Consider the following 22,054-nt stretch of genomic DNA (forward strand, 5'->3'; position numbering starts at 1 on the left):
GTATTCTTTCTGAAAGAATCTTGCCTATTGTACTTTTTAAAGGAGATGATGCATTTGAACAGGGTGTAGATCCTTTGCATATATGTATAATAACACTTCCCCTTCCCTCAACACTTTGCATATATGTATAATAACACTTCCCCTTCCCTCAACACTTTGCATTTGGACACCTGAGTGGAGTGCCAACTTGTTTCCATCAAAATATATCCAGTACATTCAGACCAAACATGATTTGTTTTTTGTTTCGCATGCAGTCGCTCTTGGTTTCATCTTGAAAAGAATAATTCAGTTAAAATAGAAGTTATTTGGCCCTTATCTAATTTCCCTCAAATGATGCCTGGACTAACCTTGTTTCCTTGTTTCTTACAAGCTGCCTCCTGTATTTGTCAGTTGGGTCTGGCCTCTGACCACACTAACCACAGGGAGACTATATAGAGCTGTGAGGGATGTTCCCTGCCCAAAGCTCTGACCACCAGTCACTCCAACAGGGTGAGGCCTCCCATCCACATCTGTCTCATCAGTCGTCAAGGTTGAAAGCAGAAGTTGCTAAGCAGCCGAGCTAGAAAACAATAGGGACTCATTCAAACAAAGTGCAGAGGAACAACGGCTTTTAAACCCACAGTGTTTTTTTTGTTTTAATTTCTAAAAAATATTTTACATGATTGACAACATAACCCGGCTCAGAAGGAAATTTCTAATTAGAAAAGATGGAACATAAAAATAAATAAAATAATTACAATGTGTCATTCTGATGGATGTTTTATGTTTTCAAGTCCAATCAGGAGATGAATGAACCCCAGGGAGTGGGGTGAGCGGGGCTTGTGAACTGATATTCTAAGCATCCACCTGTGCAGGTCAAGTAACGTGGATTAAGCCTTTTTCAAAAGACTTGACCTTACTTTCACCAGCACACCTTCTTACTATTGCTCGGGTCGACATTGGGGGAGGACAACCGTGTTGTTTTTTTTTAAAAAGACATGAGGGTTTACTTGTACAACAAAATTTCAAAAAAGTAGTAGCATTAGTCACATTAATACAGAAATAAACAAATGGCACATCGGATTCCTAATTCAAAAATAAGTGGTGCTTGAGGAACTTTTCTTACTGAGGAAGTTAAATAAATTACTGACATAAACGTTACATACAAATCTGAGTAGTATATACAAAGAAGTTATTAGACACAAATCTACAATTCAAATTTTATGTTCAACGAGACAGCAGTATAACCTTTTTACACGGCAATATTTGTGTTAACAAGAACAAGGGTGTGGGCTTTGTGGTTGATGTGTATCTGTGAATTGGTGACGGGTTCAAAACGACGGCTAACCCATACTGTTCTGTAGCATAAAAAAAAGAAGAAAAAAAAGTGACTTCATCTTGCAATCTCACAAAATCCATCTAAACATATTCTTTCTCTACAATGCTCTAGCGGACATAGACTCCTATGTACAAGCTTTCGAATAGAAGAGAACGGGCCCTCGATAAAAACACTGGTTTATAGACAGACGCACAGTGCTGAGAGTGCTGGGCACTATGTTCAGATCAGCGACACTGTAGAGACACATGCTTCTCTGAGGCCCCACAACCCTCTGGCTACTTGCTTGATAGCTGATTTGTAATGGAACACGTCACACGTGTAGATGTGTAGCCAGACGCCCCTAAATGGATGACGTCTCGGATGTCTTGACTGCTGCATAACCCCACCCCTCTGGTGGATGAATGTACGCCACGTCACGATCTCATGTTCTTTGCAATTCCTGTCTAGAAAGAGGGAAGCGGGTCCTGGTCTCATCAGTACAATACAGATGTCTCGGTCTGTACTACTTGACTAGAGACACAGAGAGGGGGTGATGTGGTCACGTGTTTGTCGTCATGGCAGCCAGCTCCAGTCTCTCGGCACTGCGCTGTGTAAACAGTCTGAGGCATCCTATAATACCGGTCCCGTCTCAATCTCACCTCTTAGTCCTCTGTAATATTGTGTGCACAAAATGATTCATCACGACCAAATACATCCCTCCTTTCCATCAGCATCCCTTAATATTGTGAATTTTAATAGTGGTTGTATTTTTGTTGTTGTTGAGAATTAGAAATCTGGAAGAGGAGGCTAAGCTAGGGTAGTCACTGTCCGTAGCTTCTTTTGTAAACACTAATGGAGTTCCGCAGACCCCTTGTCTGACGGAGTGAGACTCTAATCTCCGACTGGCAATCTCCCGGTTTGATCACGAGGGCTAACGGCGTTCACAGTATACCATCATCAGGGGAAGGAGGAAGGAGGACTGATATCACGGGTGGGGGGGGGGGGAGAGAATGGAAAGGTGAGGAAAAGATCCTTCATGAAACCATTGAGGATTTCCCTCCTTGTCTCGGTGCTGGGTTAAGGTTAGGGGGGTGACGACCAAGGAGGATAGAATGCACTTCAACATCAGCCTGCAGGTTACTGCGACCGCCCGCCATCAGCAGGGGCCTGTTCATCTGCACGGCTGGCTGGAGGGGACATGGGAGATGTAGTCCTCTGTTGCATCCTCCCTGGTGCATTAAGAGTGTGTGTGTGTGCGGGGGGGGGGGGGGGGGGTAGATGAGGTCTTAAGGTGGAGGGGGCAGGAGAGATCTGCATGCTGGAAGCCCCAAGGTTCATACGGTCTGGTAGCAAACGGCCCTTCAGACCTGCATCACCGAGGATTTCATGCAATATTTTGTTAACTCCATAGTTGCATATAGACATCCAGCACACAGTGGTCAGACTACCGGAGGTGAGCGACTGCAGCCACGCAGTGAAACGAGTGGTCATTCGGGGACGTCCTTTTCTTTTCTTATTTTTTGTTTTCCTTTTCTTATATATATTTTTTTTAAACAAAAACACTGAAACTTTTTTTTTCTTTTCGTTTGCTGTTGTAACATTGACAGTTCAACGCTACCGACACTGAACAGAGCTTAAGCGTTAGAGAGGCCCCCTCTCCGATCCCGTTCCTGCCCTCTTCTGGAGGGGGGGACGAGCTCGGTGGGGGATTGGCCGGCAGACATGTCCGTCGGACGAGGCCTCGACACTGCTCGTTTGTTCCTGCGCTGGATTGGTCCCGTCCTCTCTGGGAGTCCCGCCCCTCTCTAGGCGTCTGAGAGGCAACTCTGGACATGGTCCATCCACTGCTGTGCGTTCATGCTGTCCTGCGCACAGAAGTTGTACACTCTTTTGGTCGTCTTGAGCTGTGGCAGAGAGGGGGAGAGAGAGAGAGAGAAGGGGAGGCAGCATGAAGGGCAGGAGTGAACAGCAGGAAGGTATGACCGAGGACGTGTTCAGACATGGAGCGAAAACCAAACACGTTTGGCCTTGAACGCCACTCACATCGAAGAAGGCTTTCTCCTCTATGTTTTTGGGCGCTCCCATGGTGGGCGTGCCTGGAATGACAGACTCCACCTCCGCAAGCTCAATCACCCCCTTACACTCCTTGTCCTTCCTGGACTCATAGTATCTCAGCTTCACAGGGGAGAGGGGGGGGAGAGAGAGGGAGATTATCAGCATGAATCTGCTTCATCCCGTCATTGGTTTCAACACCATCGTCCGTTCGTCCTGCTCCTACCTGATGTTTGGTCTTGTCCAGAACAAACCAGCGCGGTTTCCACGGTTTCAACAAGGCACCCTTTTTGAACAGGATCCCCTCATGGCTCCTGGGTTCAGAGGGCACAAAGAACGCACGGTCACCACACACACACACATGGCCCTGCAGTGGGGGGGGGGGGGGGGGGGGGGCCTCACTAGAAGCCTGGGGGAGCGAGCCACCGACCTGTTCTCACTCTCGGTGCTCTGGAACTGGCTATAGAGGGTGCTGGTGCTGGGCCGCCCGGGCACGGGCGTGGAGGTGGCGCTGGCCTCGCAGTCCATGGCCAGGTTGATGGAGGAGCCGCGGCCGCTCTCCTGCAGGTACACGCCCTGCGAGCGCCGCTGGTGGCTCAGGTTGGACGACATCAGCAGGGAGCTGGAGAAGGATGGCTGGGGAGGGGGGGAGAGACGGCCCCCGAAGTGGAGGGATGGAGGAAGAGGAGGAAGACGCAGTCAGTAATATACCACACGGCCACCAGAGGTCAGCAGATAACAGCGGTCGCAGAGTTGAGACGGCTTGGGGCGGGGATGGTGAACCCCCGGGGGGGTTAGGAGCTGGTTGTCCAGCAGGGGGTCTCACCTTGCTCTCCAGCTTGGCCTCGGCCCTCTGGCTGTTCTTGATCTTATCCCACGTTTCCTTCCACTTATCGGACACCTGGCCCAGCTCCGCCTCCAGACCCTGCATATCCTGGGGATGACCACACACACACACACAAACACCTTAGTCCACCTGAAGAGTGCATGTGTGTGTGTATGTGTGTGTTGATGTGAGTTCCAGCCACTGACCTGCAGCAGCTTGGTGATGGCGTCGGGCACCACTCTGCTGCGGCTGTCGTAGCAGGGCCACACGATGCGTCTCTGGGACGAGGGCCCCGACGTGTCGGGCTTGTCGGGGGGGGCCTCTTCGGCCAGGCGCTCCTGCCGGCCCCTCACCAGCTCCCAGTCGAACGACGGGCCCTCGGACAGGGTCTCCTCCGTGTAGAAGTCCCACACCTTCAGGTTGGAGATGTAGCTGTAGGGCCTCAGCACCTGGACACACACACACACACACACACGGTCGATGAAGTTGATTGAGGCGACCAGTACCAGTACCACCTAAAAAAACACCCAGGTTGATTCTGCGAGCAGTCTGTTCAACATCACTGGCAGCCCCTCTCCCCTCACCTCCTCATCCTCTGGAGAGAACATGTAGTTGTAGAAGACGGGGGTCTTCTTGTTGAGCCGCTCGATGTAGTCCCACACAGACTTACACACCTGCGGGTTCTTCCTCTCGCCCTTCTCCTCGTACAGCACTCCTGCACACAGCAAACACACGGCCCCGGGGCGTCAGCACGGGGAGCTTTACGGGTGAATGGATGTCTTGGGGAACGAATGGATGTCTTGGGGAACAAATGGATGTCTTGGGGAACGAATGAATGTCTTGGTGAACGAATGAATGTCTTGGTGAACGAATGAATACATTTATTGGTGAATGAATGAATGTCTTGGTAAATGAATGAATGTCTTGGTGAATGAATGAATGTCTTGATGAATGAATAGATGTCTTGGTGAATGAATGAATGTCTTGGTGAATGAATGAATGTCTTGGTGAATGAATGAATGTCTTGGTGAAGGACTCAGGGTTGTGGTGAGGGGGAACGACTGACCCAGCTCGATGCGCTCGTAGTCCGAGTCGAGCAGGAAGGTCCTGAAGCGGTTGGAAACGTAGTGGTAGGCCAGGAACTTCAGGTAGTACAGGCTGAACTCAAACTCCATGGGGAACTGAAGGTGGATCTGGGAGGGGGGGACAGTGTGAAATGTTACACCCACTTTCCCTTCTGAAAATCTCTTGGAAGTCACTTTGGATACACTGTCTGCTAAATGAAATAAACAGTCCGATTAGGAGACTTTGAAAAATGTCGAGTCTGCCTTTTCTCAGCCGTGGAGAGAAGCGTCCGTCACGGTGAGACATCGTGCTTCTGCACGGTCCGTTTGGGAGCTCAAGGACGTTAAGTAACTTTGCGTTTCCTTCCGTTTTGTAAAATCCATGATGTGTTTATCTTCCCTGTGTGTACAGAGTGGCTATTTCAAGGCAGCAGGCCCAGAGACGGACAATGAGGAGAAGCTCCTGTCTAAGACGAGAGGGTCCTGGTTGACTAATAGTCCTGTGAAATAATTGTGTTTGGCCATTGTTGACGTAGAGTCATGAACCCATGCAAGGCCCATTCACACACACACACACACACACACACCCACCCATCCTGCATACAATAATGTTGAGACATCCACGTCAGCAACCTGGCAAAAAAACAGGAAACCCTTTCATGCACGACGGCTAGCACACACGGCCGGCACGCGCTTAAGCGCAGAGCCACATGACCGAAGGACAAACATGCGGCCGCAATTCACACAGACAAGACGAGCCCTTCAAAAAAAAAAAAAAAGAAGGAAGAGCATGCTAAATCAGTCAGTGAAGCGCGACAACCAGGATACGGTCACGCCCAGGAGGGCACACCGCGCACTAAACCCCCTCAGGGAGAGAACCTTCCAGCAAACAGGTATCAAAAACACACACAGGTAGAAAAGGGAAACGCGCATACACGCTGCATGGGCTCTCTCTTAACACACACACACACACGCACCTGGTGCACGCAGTCGAGGAACTGCAGGAAGACGGGGGTGAAGCCGCTGCTCTGGCTGGCCAGCGTCTGGGCGCCGCGGTGACTGAAGCGGTGTCCGAACGACAGCCACTCCTTCTCCACCAGCAGGCGGAAGCCATCGAAGGTGCGGTAGTACGGGTCGGACAGCAGCTGCACCAGGGACACCACCTGGGGGTGGAGCGGGGCGCAGGAGAGCCCTGTTAGCACGCGTGGGTGTGGGGGGTGGAGCGGGGCGCAGGAGAGCCCTGTTAGCACGCGTGGGTGTGGGGGGTGGAGCGGGGCGCAGGAGAGCCCTGTTAGCACGCGTGGGTGTGGGGGGTGGAGCGGGGCGCAGGAGAGCCCTGTTAGCACGCGTGGGTGTGGGGGGTGGAGCGGGGCGCAGGAGAGCCCTGTTAGCACGCGTGGGTGTGGGGGGTGGAGCGGGGCGCAGGAGAGCCCTGTTAGCACGCGTGGGTGTGGGGGGTGGAGCGGGGCGCAGGAGAGCCCTGTTAGCACGCGTGGGTGTGGGGGGTGGAGCGGGGCGCAGGAGAGCCCTGTTAGCACGCGTGGGTGTGGGGGGTGGAGCGGGGCGCAGGAGAGCCCTGTTAGCACGCGTGGGTGTGGGGGGTGGAGCGGGGCGCAGGAGAGCCCTGTTAGCACGCGTGGGTGTGGGGGGTGGAGCGGGGCGCAGGAGAGCCCTGTTAGCACGCGTGGGTGTGGGGGGTGGAGCGGGGCGCAGGAGAGCCCTGTTAGCACGCGTGGGTGTGGGGGGTGGAGCGGGGCGCAGGAGAGCCCTGTTAGCACGCGTGGGTGTGGGGGGTGGAGCGGGGCGCAGGAGAGCCCTGTTAGCACGCGTGGGTGTGGGGGGTGGAGCGGGGCGCAGGAGAGCCCTGTTAGCACGCGTGGGTGTGGGGGGTGGAGCGGGGCGCAGGAGAGCCCTGTTAGCACGCGTGGGTGTGGGGGGTGGAGCGGGGCGCAGGAGAGCCCTGTTAGCACGCGTGGGTGTGGGGGGTGGAGCGGGGCGCAGGAGAGCCCTGTTAGCACGCGTGGGTGTGGGGGGTGGAGCGGGGCGCAGGAGAGCCCTGTTAGCACGCGTGGGTGTGGGGGGTGGAGCGGGGCGCAGGAGAGCCCTGTTAGCACGCGTGGGTGTGGGGGGTGGAGCGGGGCGCAGGAGAGCCCTGTTAGCACGCGTGGGTGTGGGGGGTGGAGCGGGGCGCAGGAGAGCCCTGTTAGCACGCGTGGGTGTGGGGGGTGGAGCGGGGCGCAGGAGAGCCCTGTTAGCACGCGTGGGTGTGGGGGGTGGAGCGGGGCGCAGGAGAGCCCTGTTAGCACGCGTGGGTGTGGGGGGTGGAGCGGGGCGCAGGAGAGCCCTGTTAGCACGCGTGGGTGTGGGGGGTGGAGCGGGGCGCAGGAGAGCCCTGTTAGCACGCGTGGGTGTGGGGGGTGGAGCGGGGCGCAGGAGAGCCCTGTTAGCACGCGTGGGTGTGGGGGGTGGAGCGGGGCGCAGGAGAGCCCTGTTAGCACGCGTGGGTGTGGGGGGTGGAGCGGGGCGCAGGAGAGCCCTGTTAGCACGCGTGGGTGTGGGGGGTGGAGCGGGGCGCAGGAGAGCCCTGTTAGCACGCGTGGGTGTGGGGGGTGGAGCGGGGCGCAGGAGAGCCCTGTTAGCACGCGTGGGTGTGGGGGGTGGAGCGGGGCGCAGGAGAGCCCTGTTAGCACGCGTGGGTGTGGGGGGTGGAGCGGGGCGCAGGAGAGCCCTGTTAGCACGCGTGGGTGTGGGGGGTGGAGCGGGGCGCAGGAGAGCCCTGTTAGCACGCGTGGGTGTGGGGGGTGGAGCGGGGCGCAGGAGAGCCCTGTTAGCACGCATGGGTGTGGGGGGTGGAGCGGGGCGCAGGAGAGCCCTGTTAGCACGCGTGGGTGTGGGGGGTGGAGCGGGGCGCAGGAGAGCCCTGTTAGCACGCGTGGGTGTGGGGGGTGGGTGGGGGGTTATATGTGATGTGTGTGGGACGAGGAGGGGGTGTACCTGTGTGGTGACGTCCCAGCCGTCCTCCAGGCTGACCATGACAGAGGATCCCGTGTCGAGCAGCTCCACCACCAGGACGGACACCTGCAGCACCCTGTTCAGCTGCACACACACACACACACACACACACACACAGACAGAGAGTTAGGATGAACACAGATCTCGTCCGTCAAAGAAAGAGTCCATCCACATACTAACGGTACACAATCTCCTCTCACCCGACACATTATCAGGCACAGACAAAAACAGGAACACACACGCGCGCGCCTGAACTCACTAGCTGGGCATGCTGTGCTTACCAGACACATCCACTCGGACTCCTCCAGGCAGCGGAGGAAGGTCATGCTGGGGTCGCTGGTGGCGGAGCTGGGCACGCACGCCTTCATCAGCTTCTTGAAGCTGTTCTTCACCTGCCGCACGTCACACACCTCGATGGGCACCACCTCCCACTGCTGGAACGAGTCCTGCTTCCCTCCCTGCATGCCACACACACACACACACACATCAATATCACCAGGGCCTCTATCCAGCTTCCTCACACACACACATGTATGAAGCCATTGATGCTTTGGGGGGGGGGGGATTGACACCAGAGCACAAAGGAATGGGCAACAGAACAGTCATGGCTGTATAGTTCAGTGACTGTCTGTGTGTGACTGTGTTACCTTGAGCTGGGCCTTGTCCCCTATGATGTAGAGGTAGGCTCTCTGTTGCCTGAAGAGCAGGGCGTCGCTGGGCCCCCCGTTGGGCTGGGGAGACTCCTTCCCCGCCAGCCTGGTCCCGATGTCAGGGTTGTAGGCACTCAGACGCCCGCTGCCCCGGATGCTGCCCCACTTGCCTGGGACACACACACACACAGGGGGAGGTCATGACCCGGGGAGTCTTCACCCGTCATCACTGAGAGTCAATCACGTGGGTGTTGGAGGCTGTGCGTGTGTTCATGTGCGTTCATGGTGTACTGCGCACAGCTACAGCTCTACTGCTAAACATGCTGATGAGACACTGGGCTGCAGGAGGGGGGGGGGGGGGGGGGGGGTTGGACAGAAGTAGATCGTAGACATACTCCATGTCGCTGAAGAGTCACAGCAATCGTCACGCGGGAGGGACAAGACGGTAGTAATCAAACACCCAACAGACAGTAGTAATCAAACACCCAACAGACAGTAGTGATCAAACAGACAGTAGTAATCAAACATCCAACAGACAGTAGTAATCAAACACCCAACAGACAGTAGAATTCAAACAGACAACAGACAGTAGTAATCAAACACACAACAGACAGCTGTAATCAAACGCGCAATGGAAAGTAGTAATCAAACACACAACAGAGAGTAGTAATCAAACACGCAATGGACAGAAGTAATCAAACACGCAATGGACAGAAGTAATCAAACAAACAACAGACATTAGTAATCAAACACGCAACATACAGTAGTAATCAAACACGCAACAGACAGTAGTAATCAAACACGCTACAGACAGTAGGAATCAAACACACAACAGACAGTAGTAATCAAACACGCTACAGACAGTAGTAATCAAACACGCAACAGACAGTAGTAATCAAACACGCAACATACAGTAGTAATCAAACACGCAACAGACATAACATAAGTAATCAAACACGCAACAGACAGTAGTAATCAAACACGCAACAGACAGTAGCAATCAAACATGCAACAGACAGTAGCAATCAAACACGCAACAGACAGTAGTAATCAAACACACAACAGACAGTAGTAATCAAACACACTACAGACAGTAGAAATCAAACACGCAACAGACAGTAGTAATCTAACACGCAACAGACAGTAGTATTCAAACACGCAACAGACAGTAGTAATCAAACACGCAACAGACAGTAGTAATCAAACACACAACAGACAGTAGTAATCAAACACACAACAGACAGTAGTAATTGAACAGACAGCAGTAATCAAACAGAGAGCTCGGACAGGGCGTTCTGCAGGGCGGATGCGAGGCCCAATGGGCCAGCATGCCTTGGAAGGACAAGACGCACAGAGAGAGAAGCTATGTCAAAAAACACATGAAAAAAAACAAACAGTTTTGGACGACAGTTAGTCCCTGGAGAGGCAGACATCACACCACAGGGAGGGGCGGAGCCAACCAGCGCAGACAGACTGACGTCACTGTTAAAGAGATCTGATTGGTTAGATTGGAAGAAAGGGGGGGGGGGGGTCAGGACGGGTCCTACTGTACCTCTGGGAGAGTTCCTGGCCTTGACTGAGACTTTGGGCTGAGAGAGGGAGATGACCCTTGCCCTCTGACCCAGAGCTGAGGTCAGATGACAGAGATGCTCATTAACCAACACCACAGATGGGAGATGGGTCAACACAACTACACGCACCAGCACACACACACTGGGCCAAAGATGAGCTCGAGATGGTTTAAGGATGATAAGGCTTATCTTTGAGTTGCAACATGCTCAGTTAGATCCATTTAACATTCCTTAGTTGTTTCACAGCCATAACTCACGCATCTCTGAACATATTTCATCTCTGAACATATTTCATCTCTGAACATATTTCATCTCTGAACATATTTCATCTCTGAACATATTTCTGTCAGAAAGGTTTTAATGAATGTGTGGTGGTCCTTTAGCATCAAATACCATTCTTCCACACACACACACATTGTACCCTGACATCCGCAGGACACACACTGTACACACAGAGCCTCTCACCTCCTCTGCTGAAGGTTCCAGGGATGTCCTCCTTGTTCCCCATCACCTGCTTCATCAGGACTCCGATCTTGGGCTGCCTCAGCTTGTCCGACGAGTCTGGGAAGAGACACAGCCATCGTCCGATCACACGTACCGGTGTGTGTGTGTGTGTGTGTGTGAGAGAGAGAGGGGGGGCAACACATGTCTATGACTGTGTGCACGTCCACATTCGCATGTGTGTATCTCCATGCTAAGCTGCAGGTATGGAAGTGTGTGTACCTGAGGTGCTCATGTGTGTGGAGGTGAAGCCGCTGAGTGTGTTCCTCCCGCTGGGCTCGCTGTACGAGGGCATGGAGCTGATGATGGCCTGCAGGTACTTCTCCTGCTCCAGACTGGTCGAGTCTGCCTGGGACGGGCCTGCACACACACACACACACACACACGTCAAACACCGCCGATCCCTCAACCCTCCAAAGGTCCATATCACTTTCCCTGACGGGCCAGAGCCGCCTGGGCCTGTGTGCATCAGGGTTGTGCCCTGCAGGCTTGGTGGAGCGTCTCTGCTCACCGGCGGTGGGGTTGTTGGGGGACTTGAAGAAGCCCACCACTCCCTTGGCGTGCAGGCCTGCCGAGCGCAGCAGGACGGCCTTGGTCCGCGAGTTCCTCCAGCACACCACCGGGAAGCGGTTCTGCCGGTAGCACCGCGAGATCCGCTGGATGGTCGTGTCTGGGATGCTCTGAGGCACGATCAGCAGGCCTGGGTAACTGGAGCACACACACACGACAGCAATGAAGGCTACAAAAGGTCGCTCATGGTTGGATACTGTCGGTTCGGGTCAGGTTGTGGTTCGGGTCACGCAGGGTGGTGGAAGGTTCCTAACCTCCTGCAGACGGTGTACATGCGGTTGACGGTGGAGATGCGGAAGGGCTCGTTCTTGGAGCGGGTCAGGCTGTTACTGAGCGTGCCCAGACCCAGCCGCTGGTAGTCCCGGCAGCAGGCCCGCTCCACCACGTTGCTCATGGTCTGTCTGTCGGACGAGCGGATGGTGGAGGACAGGGTGAGGGAGCTCTGGTCTAGCTCTTCTGACACTGCACACACACACGGAGACACACACACACATTAGACAGCAGCAACATACAGGGACCATGTAAGGAGCGTGACGTGTCTGGTGCTGTGTCTGGTGCTGTGTCTGGTGCTGTGTCTGGTGCTGTGTCTGGTGCTGTGTCTGGTGACGTGTCTGGTGACGTGTCTGGTGACGTGTCTGGTGACGTGTCTGGTGACGTGTCTGGTGACGTGTCTGGTGACGTGTCTGGTGACGTGTCTGGTGACGTGTCTGGTGCTGTGTCTGGTGCTGTGTCTGGTGCTGTGTCTGGTGCTGTGTCTGGTGCTGTGTCTGGCTGCGCTGTGTCTGGCTGCGCTATGTCTGGCTGCGCCAGGGGCTCCACCTGAAAGGTCGTCTTCGTCCAGCTCAGACTGCAGGCTGCCCCGGTTCTCCCAGGTCGGGGGGGCGTACTTCTTCCGGGTGACGTACTGCCGGCCGATGGTCCGCTTGGCGCTCTTCACCAGGTTTTTGGACAGAGTTCTGAGAGGTCAGGGGGACGGGGAAGGAGAGGAGGGTGGAGGAGCATAAAGAGAATACAGGAGTCGAGTCAAGTCGTCAATTAGAGAAAACGAGGGAGCCGGAGACGTCAGCGAGCGTGAAAGGGGGCATGTTCTAAATACGGCCAAAGCAGAGGCGTCTTGAAAGCATCTTCTAGGCAGGGGGAGAGTGCTGCTGGCTGAGCCTGGCTCTGGCAGGAGATGTTTGGAGGGGGGAGTGTTGTGGCGAGGTTAATGTCTCTGAATGGATTCTTTTAGTGCAACGACACGCCGCTCAGAGATGGAAACAGCGACCAGGGAGGCTGTCACACTTTCCAGCACTGAATTATTCATTGGGCTGCTTTTTTTGTTACCCCACAGGAGAGAGGGGAGAGAGAGAGGGCGGAGAGAGAGAGAGAGAGAGAGAGAGAGAGAGAGAGAGAGAGAGAGAGGAGAGAGAGAAGAGAGAGGGGAGAGAAGAGAGAGAGAGGCACCAGGGGGTGTATGTATTGTACCAGGATGGAAAGTGGACAGTAGGATGTGAAACAGTCTCATTCCTCAGGCCCTTCAGAGCTGACTCTGAATATATGAGTACGAGGGTGCAGCCAGCAGAATTAAACAGGCAGCTTTCCGGAAACATACCATGTTCTCTCTCTCACACACACACACGTTAACTCCAACCACACCGCTAATGCACTTGCACTTGCAAGTAAGAGACACAAACGCACCGGCAATCCTAAGTGGCATCCGACCACGCGCTCATACACCCGTGAACGCTCGCACCACCAGCACTGTTGACAATATCCAATCCCCTTCAGCCCCCAACCCATAAAAACAGCCTCGACACGTGCCGAGAGCTGGGACGTGCGGAAACATCCAGGCGGCAGAAAGCAGGGCAGGAATGTGATGTCTCCTCCGACAGAGCGGTTCAGCGCGGGGTCGATCCTATATATCGTCAGCGTTGCGCTATTGCCGTGTCATCTCTGCCCGTGTGCGAGTTACGGCGCGTGAGGTCGAGGGTCGTGTGCGCCTCGCCCCGAGGACGTGAGGGAGGTGTCGGATGCCGTCGGGAGCATCTGTGCCCCTGAGCTCACGCGAGATTGATGGTTCGAGGGCTGCAGAACGCCGGCGACAGCTCTGTGTGGGTGAACTGGGGTACACAATACAATGGTGCTTCTGTCTGTGTGTGTGTGTGTGTGTGTGTGTGTGCTTACTTCAGGGACTGATTCTTGTCCTTGGTCTTGTGCTCCACCACCATCTTGCTGCCCTGGCCCACGGTGAAGGCGAAGGTGCCCTGGACGTGCTGGGGGTAGCGCAGCTTGTGCATGTGTTTCCTGAACACCTCGGCCAGGTCCGACGCCACCTCCTCGTCGAACGCTATCTTCATCAGCTAGGGGGCGGGAACACACAGACAAAGGCTGGTTAGAGGGGGAGCTGGGGGGGGGGAGGGAAATGGGGTAGCGGGGCAGGAAGTTGGATGGATGAGGAGAGGAAAGGAGAGGAGAACCTGGAAGGTGCAGGAGCGTAGCTGCAGTCCCTCCTGGATAAACTGGTCCATGGGCAGGCTGACGGAGATCTTCTTCTCCTTGGTCAGCGAGGCGATGGGGAACGAGCGCGTGACCACCTGCTCCCCGACTATACAGGAGAGAGACACACACCAGCAGGGAAGAAGGGGGTGTTAAGGAGCGCGTGTGTGTGGCCTCACAACCTGTATGTCTCATCCACACACACACACACGTGTGCGTGTCTGTGGGCTCCTGGTCTTACCCAGCGCGTCGGTGGGCGTTCCCTTGAAGATGAGGCGGTAGTTGGTGAGGAAGATGGCGCCCTCGGCGGGCAGCAGGGGGGGGCCCCCCATCACCCCCGTGGGCTCCTCGCGCCCATCGGGGATCAGGTGCACCCGCATGCCGTCCATCACCAGCTCCTCCCCTGCTAGCAGGACAGGCCTCAGGAGCTTGGGCTGGAGAGAGGGAGAGAGAGAGAGAGAACATAGGAGGTAGAGAGGGAGGGAGAGAGAGAGAGAGAGGAAGGGAGAGTAGAGTGATGTGGAGAGAGAACATAGGAGGTAGAGAGGGAGGGAGAGAGAGAGAGAGAGGAAGGGAGAGTAGAGTGATGTGGAGAGAGAACATAGGAGGTAGAGAGGGAGGGAGAGAGAGAGAGAGAGGAAGGGAGAGTAGAGTGATGTGGAGAGAGAACATAGGAGGTAGAGAGGGAGGGAGGGAAGTAGAGAGGGAGGGAGGTAGAGAGGGAGGGAGGTAGAGAGGGAGGGAGGTAGAGAGGGAGGGAGGGAGGGAGGGAGATGTGGAGAGAGAACATAGGAAGAGAGAAGAGTGGTCAGTGCTTTCTGTTCTGCAGTCCTAAACATGGCACACCAACGTGAACAGGTACACCATGCTGCCGAGTTAGTCTCCAAACTCAATCAATATTTGCCAACTGGACAAATGCCACACCAACCCAGAGCTCATGCCTTCACATCCATGCCAGACAACATGACACCCCACTGGGGCAAAACTGCAACTTCCAACCCTGCAATGAATTAAGAACCTAACTACCGATATCACGCAACAAAAGTCAAAACACAAAACTCGATATGACGACTTCTGGCCCCGTTATTTGTTGTTATTGGTTTTCTGGGTATGCCAATGACGACAAAGTGGTGGGAATTTGGCTGAGTTAGCCTGTTTGACATCAAACTAAATAAGCAGAAGGAGAAATTCAGCCAAATATGTGTGCTGTATGCTTACAGAGACTCCTATAAACCTAGAAGACTATCAACAACATCTGAAGACTCCTTTTACAATTGGTAGTTTGAGGTTTCAGGGTTTTCAGAGTGGGCTTGTGTGTGTACAATTCTCCCAAACTGGGAAACATCCATGGAATTAAATTGTGGTACACAAAATATCATCAGAAGACCAGTCTAGTGTCTGGCAGTGAGAGTCTGTCTCTGGGCATTGACATCACTTCCTGTCTCCCCTCTCTGCTGGTCAGCTTATTTGAGAGGCAACTGTACCAAACAAAGTGGTTCCACTAATGAAAAAAAGAATTGTGTTTTATAACCCATTCCATAATCTGTTACACAACAGCACCTGATGCCCTGTATCCTCGTGAGGGGATTTGAAGTGCTTAGTCAGCGCAAAACACAATGCATGATGGGATTAGGAGGAGATCTCTCAGGTACAGTATTACACAGGGGAGCAAAGCCCACGGTCCAGCTCAAATGAACCTGATTCACGGTAGATTGGTGTTTGAAACTGATATTTGGCAGGATAAGGGCTCGGAGTTGTCACGGATACAGAGACGCGATGTTAAGCTCCCTTTGTTCATCAGCGAGCAGCACACAGACCGAGCAAACAGCACCCTTCTGCCTGAAGGCACACAGGTCTCTGTAGTCTGACAGGCCCCCCGAGGACTACAGGGCCCAGCATGCACCGCTGTAGAAGGAGTCTGCTAGGCTTGTAGGGGGGGGGTCAGAGAAAGAACGACAACATCCGGCATGCAGGCGACGTTGTTGGGACAGACGTACCTGCCGTGCCACTGTGCCACTGAGCTGTAGGGATTGGTGGAGGGGGGGATGGGCGGGGCTGGCCTGGGTTCGGCGTGGCCTTTGTCCAGCGGAATGTAAAAGAAGGAATTGGTTACCTTTTGGATCGGCGGCAGTCGCTTGCTCTCCCTGTGGACTGCATCCAACGTCTCAATGTGCATCTGGACGATATCTGAGAGGAGGCACACGGGCGCGGGTCAGAGGCGCCTCACCATGAATGTTCCCCCAGCTCCTGAATGGTCCCCTGGTCTCCCCTCGGGGGGGCCCCCTGGTGTCTCAGCCCCGCCTCCCGACCTCCCTTCCCTCACCTGGGATCATGGTGTGGAGGGCCTTCAGGTGTTCGTTGGTCACGCCGCTCTCGTTGCACACCTTGTCCACGAAGCGGTTGATGAAGCGCACCACCGAGTTGGCCACGTCCGACACCTCGGCGTCCTCGAAGCCGCTCTCCGTGTCGTAGCTCTCCGCCATGCTGCCGGCGATGCTGCGAGGACGGGGGGGGGGGGGGGCACAGCGGCGGGTGACGGCTCCGCAGACAAACCCAAACCCCCCCACCTCGCCCCACCACCACCACCCCAATAAAGGACCCCGGCTCCCTCACACATATGCGAGTACGGGAAAGCGTAAAAAAAACAAGGAAGGGTCGTCTGCACCTGTTGGTGTACCTGTTGGTGACGTAGCTGTTGCTGACGCTCTCCACGTCCCCCAGGCCGGACGAGCGCAGCAGCCGGTTCTTGCTGGTGTCCAGGGGCAGCAGCAGGTAGCTCATGCGGTTGGCGTAGTGGATGGCCTGGCTGAACACGGTGCTCTCCTCCTTCTGCACGCGCTCCGTCTGCAGGTCCTTGCTCAGCGTGGGCCACAGGCGGCTCTGCTCCGACGCCAGGTCCAGGGCGCTCAGCAGCCCCTGGCCTCCGCCCGCTTCACGCACCTCCTGGGACTGGGGGGGGGAGCGAGGCAAAGGGGGCAAAAGGTCACTGATCGGTCGGTGGATTTCCGGTTAAAGGCCTCACCTTACCACTTCACCACCGGTACCAAGTACTGTGGTGGGGATCACCGCGCCACACAGGCCGAACACACGGTCAGCCCTGGAGGGCAGCGGGGTGGGGGGGGTGTGGTTCCTTACAGGGCTCAGCTGCTGTTCCGCCTCCTCCGTCTCCAGGTAGAGGGCCCGGATGTGGTTCTGGACGTCGCTGTAGAACATGGCTTCCCAGAACTGCATGGTGGTCCACACCATGTGCTCCTGAACGCAGCTGTAGGCAAACTGGGTGATGCCCGCCCCCAGTTTCTGTCGCACACACGGGGAAGAGAAAACCATCGTGACGGTTAGGAGAGAGAGAGGGGACACTGTGGGGGGGCTGGCAGTGAAAAGGGCTTGGGCGCGGCGAACGCGTGACGGGTCCTCACCCTGCAGAAGGCGGTGACCAGGGGCAGGAGGGCGGCGGCGATCCCGTGCTCGTCCATGTGGGAGCAGTCCTGAGCGAGGAGAAGGAGGAGAGCAGAGATGACGTGACCGTGGCCGGATCTCGGCTCCGCGGAACGCTCGTCCGGGGGGTTGGGGGGGGGCTCTTACCTGTAAGGTGCAGTTCATCATGCGGACGATGTAGTCGAACTGCTGGTCGTCCAACACGGCCCGGTTCTGCAGCACGTGCTGGTTGAGTTCCTGGGTCAGACAAACCCTGGCCGCCCGGCCCTTCAGCGCCCGCAGTACCGCTGGCATCAACTAGGGGGCAAGAGAGAGAGATATGGTGGCAGCATATGAACAACGCTAGTCTTTCCCTGTGGCCATGGTAACGGTTTTGGAGGTATTTAAACAAGATAAGGTTGAGGCAGCCGTGCGGTTGTCCACCGGGCTCTAACCTTCTTAGCCTCCAGCATCTTGTTCTCGAAGATGTAGGTGATGCAGTTGCGGACCACCTCCAGTCTGCGGGCGCTGTTGGCCAGGACGTTCCCATTCCTGTCGACGATGTCTCCTGGAACAGCACCAACAGCCAGGAGTCAGAACACCCCCCAGTCCACATAGACTCTAGTAACACATGCTGAGAGACAGATGGGTGGGTGACGGAAGGTTCCGGAACGCTCTTCGCGCTCGAGCTCGGCTCACCCAGCGGGGGTCCGGAGGGCACCATGCCCTTCACCTCGGCCTTGACCACGGGCGGCGCCGTCCTGAGCTTGGCGGCGGCGTGGTCGACGAAGAGCTCGACCGTGACGTCGTCCAGCGGGGGGAAGGGCTCCTTGTTCTGGGGGGCGTTCTGCCCCGCGCACTCGCTGGGCCGCTGGACCTTATGCATGGCCACCGCAGGGTACGGGTTCTCCTGAGAGGGGTTGAGAACATCCACAAAAAAAAGATTGACTCAAATAACCTTTGAAAGCGCGAGGACAAGAGGTTGGTGTCTACGTTGGGCTCTGAGATCAACCCGGCGTGGTTGTGTTTGTGGCCCCGTACGTTCTTGAAGAGCAGCTCGGCCAGCTCCTTGACGTGGTTCATGACTTTGTGCGGGCAGCTCTCCTCCTGCCGGACGCGCTCCACCTGATTGGCTACCAGCTGCAGAGAGACAGGAAGCAGGCGGTTAGACGCCGCCCCGCGCTTCCCTGGTCGCTCTGCGGGGGCGAAGACGCCCGATTTCAAATGGCGCTTACGTCGTCAAACAGGTCGGTGGCCCTGTAGGGCGGGCCTCTCTCCGAGACGAACCCTGCGAACGCCATCCCGTCTAGAACCTTCATCAGGAAGTCATCCTCAGACAGAGCTCTCTGGCCCAGGAACGCAGCCTGACGGGACACACACACACACATCAAAAATCACACGGGAATAACAAACACACCATCACGAACGCCAAGTGACTCAGCATCTCCTCAGCTAGCCAGTCAGACCAGTCAGCACGTGCCATTTCGAGTCCTTCAGACTCCCACGTGGCTATGGTACCTTATGGAAGCGGATGACGGGCTCTGGGTGGATCCGGATGATGTGCAGACACCAGCGGTAGCCCTGGAAGAGGTGAGCAAACAGCCACAGGAACACGGCCCGGATCTCCTTGTCCTGGATCTTGAGGGAGGAGGGCTGGGTGGAGGATGGGGGGAAGGCATGGTCGGCTGTCTCCAGCTCTGGGTCCAACACCTGCGGGCAGGACACGGGCGCCAGGGGTGAGTCACGCCCGGCAACACCAGCACGTCTCAGAGCACATGAGCTGGCATTGGCTTATCACAATGTCACCGCAATTAATCATTTCGCTTTATGGCACTGTCGCGTCGTGGCATAAAAACAAAAAAAAACGGACCACGGCATACTATCAGGTTAAAAGCTTTTGGGAAGAGTTACTTGGAAGGCTCCCTGGAAGCCTGACTTGGACAGACTAAACAGTGGCACGTATTCAGGCGGCCATTAACGAGATTAGCCCCAGGTCTTCCTAGGAGGTGAATAACACATGCAGCTCATTTGAGAGGAGAGCAGCGCTCTGCAAAAGCCACGGTTGCTGAACAACTATCTACAGCCACATCACTGCAGGCCCTCTCCCCCGCCCCCAAAAAAAGCTTAGGTAGATCCAACTCATTCATTATGCTCCCGATTCAGAAGCAGTGCTATCGGTTTTCGCAATTATTCCCTGTGTTCCGCTCCAGGGTCCTTTGTGTGAACCGGCCAGTCTGGGGCTCAGTCCTCTGTGAGAAGGCCAGTCAGAACTTCCAGACAGACAGGGTCAAAGGGGGCTTGAGACTAGGGCTGGGGCTGGAGCAGAGGCTGGGGCAGAGGCTGGGGCAGAGGCTGGGGCAGAGGCTAGGTCTGGCACCATAGACACACAGCAGGTGCAGACAGACAGACATGCACAGGCTCCACACGGAGACAGTGGAGGTGTGTGTGTGTGTGTGTATTACGGACAACAAAATTACATACACACACAGTACTTCATTGGCTCATGATAGTGACCGAATCCCCCCCCCCCCCCGTCAAAGCTTGCAGAACTACTGGGCTTGGTTCCAGTGGCACTCTCTCTCCACCGATGCAAAGCCAGCACTATGGACAAACTAGCCAGCACATTGCTGTCGAACTAGCCCATTCTGCATCATCAATGGCTCGCACTTTTGCTATCGAAGCGCGATGCGAGCTACAGACGCCTCACCCTCCAGCCTGAAGACAGGAAGGATGTGAGACGGGTTCAGGAAACCACAGCCCCCCCCCCCCCCCCAAATCAGACTGTGACACGTCTGGTTCAGATACGTGTCCCAGTGCTGGTGTGTGGGAGGTCACAGCACCGGGTCTGTTACTCACGCTGGCGTGGATCGAGCAGGTGCCAGGTGGCAATCTACCAGGCACTACTTCAAACATCCTGGAGTGTTTGCACAACGTTCCCTCTGATCTCTGTGAACCATGAGGCTCTTGAACAATGGCAAACGTACAGATTTGTTAGGTGTTCTGGGAATGCCATCCAAATAAACACGCACGCTGTTGCGCAACGACTGCCGCAGAAAATCTCGCGCCTGCGGGCATTCTGAGCATTCTTGCTGTCCGTTCGCCCTTTTCTCTCCCCCTCCCTCAATTCTACTGAATGTTGTATCGAGGGGCTGAGATGTGCTCGGACCATTCCCCATGGGACAGCATGTCAGAATCCATTGTGCGTATTCCTCACAGCAGACTTCCCTTCCTTTGAAACAAACATGCGCTGCGTGTTTGTGCTGGTCCTGAGGAGTCCATGCCAATGGCATGCTGGTCTCTCCTTTCTAAACAAATCAAAGTTCCGACCCTCTCATGATGGTCCGTCGAGGATGAGGAGACCCATAAACCCAGACTTCATGAGGAGGGGAGGGGGGAGGGGGGGAGCTGACCCACGCCCACCCCCCTTCTATTAACTACCACAACAAGCTGGTTTATGACCGTTTCCCTTCATACACTTGGAGTTACTACCTTTACCTGGGAAAATATTAATAATCTTTGCTTTGATTTTGAACATCCCCAGCCTCCTCCAGCAAACTCACGCTTTTGGTTTTGTGTTTCTTGTGAAAGCCTTTGATGGGATGCCAGGCTAATGATATTTACCCCTCACTTTCAAAAAAATACACACTTGGAAGATGACATAATACATACTTAGGAGATTGTATTATGACGATGTATAAACCTTTATGATGTTATTGTTATGCCATTATAAACGTGAGCACTGAGGGGGAAATCATAAAGTGTGCGGTAAACAAGGATGCCAGGGTGAGGTTTTCCAGGAAATCTGAACAGGCCTTTACCAAACAAACAGTGGGCCTTACTTGAATCACTTTATCAGCATTAGATAAACAGATAAGGGACATTTCTAGTAAGTTCTGTGGCAGTGAGCCAAAGGACTACACGGGTGGAGGCTGGTAAGAGGACAAGCAGTGGGATGCTGCCGCTCTCAAGCTGCAGTATGCTGTCCACTTTCGTGAGGAAAAGAAGAAGAAGAAGAAGAAAACGGAATAGCGAGTTTGCGCATCTCGCCGTGTGAAGCAGCGACGGCTGTACGGCTGCTACGGTGGGCGTCGCGGCGACGGGCTGGTTACCATGGAGAGGGCGGTCTGGGTCTGCTGCAGGAGGGGCTCTGGGAGCAGGGAGATGTGGACGCACTCCGGGATGGTCACCGTGCCGCCGTCCAGGTCGGCGATGATCACGTCCAACTGGGGGAGGGAGGGGGACACACACAAGTACAAGCCCAGTATACATGATGTTATGCTCGTTACAGTAGGTGACAGACACACACAGACACACACACACACACACAGACAGGCTCTCTCAACAGCTGGTAATCACAGGAGGCAGCTAGCGATGACTGTCTTCTGTTAAAGACCACAGGACGAGTTGCTGAGGAGATAACCTCTCCCCCCTGACCCCAACGTTCATTAATGCATCAACCATGTGGGCTCACTTACAGTAGTGGAACAGCAGTGAGGCAAAGCATGTGGTTCAACGCACACTGCCCTCGGCCCGGGTATCATTCATTAAACTCTCATTTCGATCCGTAACGTTTCAGGGAGACGACTTTCGGCCGTCGCACATTCTTTTACGAGGGGAAA

The 22,054-nt window shown here is 55.1% G+C and overlaps 1 protein-coding gene across 5 annotated transcripts in view; it reads right to left on the reverse strand.

The window, feature by feature from the left end:
• Positions 1-608: 608 nt before the first annotated feature.
• sbf1 (SET binding factor 1) overlaps positions 609-22,054 on the reverse strand; it is a 42,129-nt gene continuing 20,683 nt past the window's right edge. For 2 of the 5 annotated variants that reach the window (XM_084701031.1, XM_084701029.1), the window contains 33 exons: positions 21,545-21,658; positions 18,954-19,145; positions 18,671-18,799; positions 18,477-18,575; positions 18,135-18,345; positions 17,891-18,003; positions 17,604-17,753; positions 17,438-17,506; positions 17,157-17,318; positions 16,699-16,970; positions 16,345-16,517; positions 16,135-16,208; positions 14,263-14,455; positions 14,003-14,130; positions 13,710-13,885; positions 12,363-12,499; positions 11,798-12,005; positions 11,485-11,681; positions 11,196-11,333; positions 10,938-11,033; positions 10,454-10,528; positions 8,899-9,071; positions 8,533-8,709; positions 8,234-8,335; positions 6,217-6,402; positions 5,242-5,368; positions 4,760-4,890; positions 4,382-4,624; positions 4,176-4,283; positions 3,780-3,985; positions 3,576-3,663; positions 3,341-3,472; positions 609-3,201 (listed from right to left, as the gene is read on the reverse strand). In XM_084701031.1, the coding sequence (XP_084557157.1) occupies positions 3,103-3,201; positions 3,341-3,472; positions 3,576-3,663; positions 3,780-3,985; positions 4,176-4,283; positions 4,382-4,624; positions 4,760-4,890; positions 5,242-5,368; positions 6,217-6,402; positions 8,234-8,335; positions 8,533-8,709; positions 8,899-9,071; positions 10,454-10,528; positions 10,938-11,033; positions 11,196-11,333; positions 11,485-11,681; positions 11,798-12,005; positions 12,363-12,499; positions 13,710-13,885; positions 14,003-14,130; positions 14,263-14,455; positions 16,135-16,208; positions 16,345-16,517; positions 16,699-16,970; positions 17,157-17,318; positions 17,438-17,506; positions 17,604-17,753; positions 17,891-18,003; positions 18,135-18,345; positions 18,477-18,575; positions 18,671-18,799; positions 18,954-19,145; positions 21,545-21,658 (4,878 nt within the window). In that variant the 3' untranslated portion in view covers positions 609-3,102. Of the gene's footprint in view, positions 3,202-3,340; positions 3,473-3,575; positions 3,664-3,779; positions 3,986-4,175; positions 4,284-4,381; positions 4,625-4,759; positions 4,891-5,241; positions 5,369-6,216; positions 6,403-8,233; positions 8,336-8,532; positions 8,710-8,898; positions 9,072-10,453; positions 10,529-10,937; positions 11,034-11,195; positions 11,334-11,484; positions 11,682-11,797; positions 12,006-12,362; positions 12,500-13,709; positions 13,886-14,002; positions 14,131-14,262; positions 14,456-16,134; positions 16,209-16,344; positions 16,518-16,686; positions 16,971-17,156; positions 17,319-17,437; positions 17,507-17,603; positions 17,754-17,890; positions 18,004-18,134; positions 18,346-18,476; positions 18,576-18,670; positions 18,800-18,953; positions 19,146-21,544; positions 21,659-22,054 lie in introns of all 5 variants that reach the window. The other 3 variants (XM_084701030.1, XM_084701028.1, XM_084701032.1) reach the window with 2 other exon arrangements.

Source organism: Hypomesus nipponensis, chromosome 7 (assembly GCF_054491055.1).
Source record: "Hypomesus nipponensis isolate SF chromosome 7, ASM5449105v1, whole genome shotgun sequence".
Lineage (NCBI taxonomy): Eukaryota > Metazoa > Chordata > Actinopteri > Osmeriformes > Osmeridae > Hypomesus > Hypomesus nipponensis.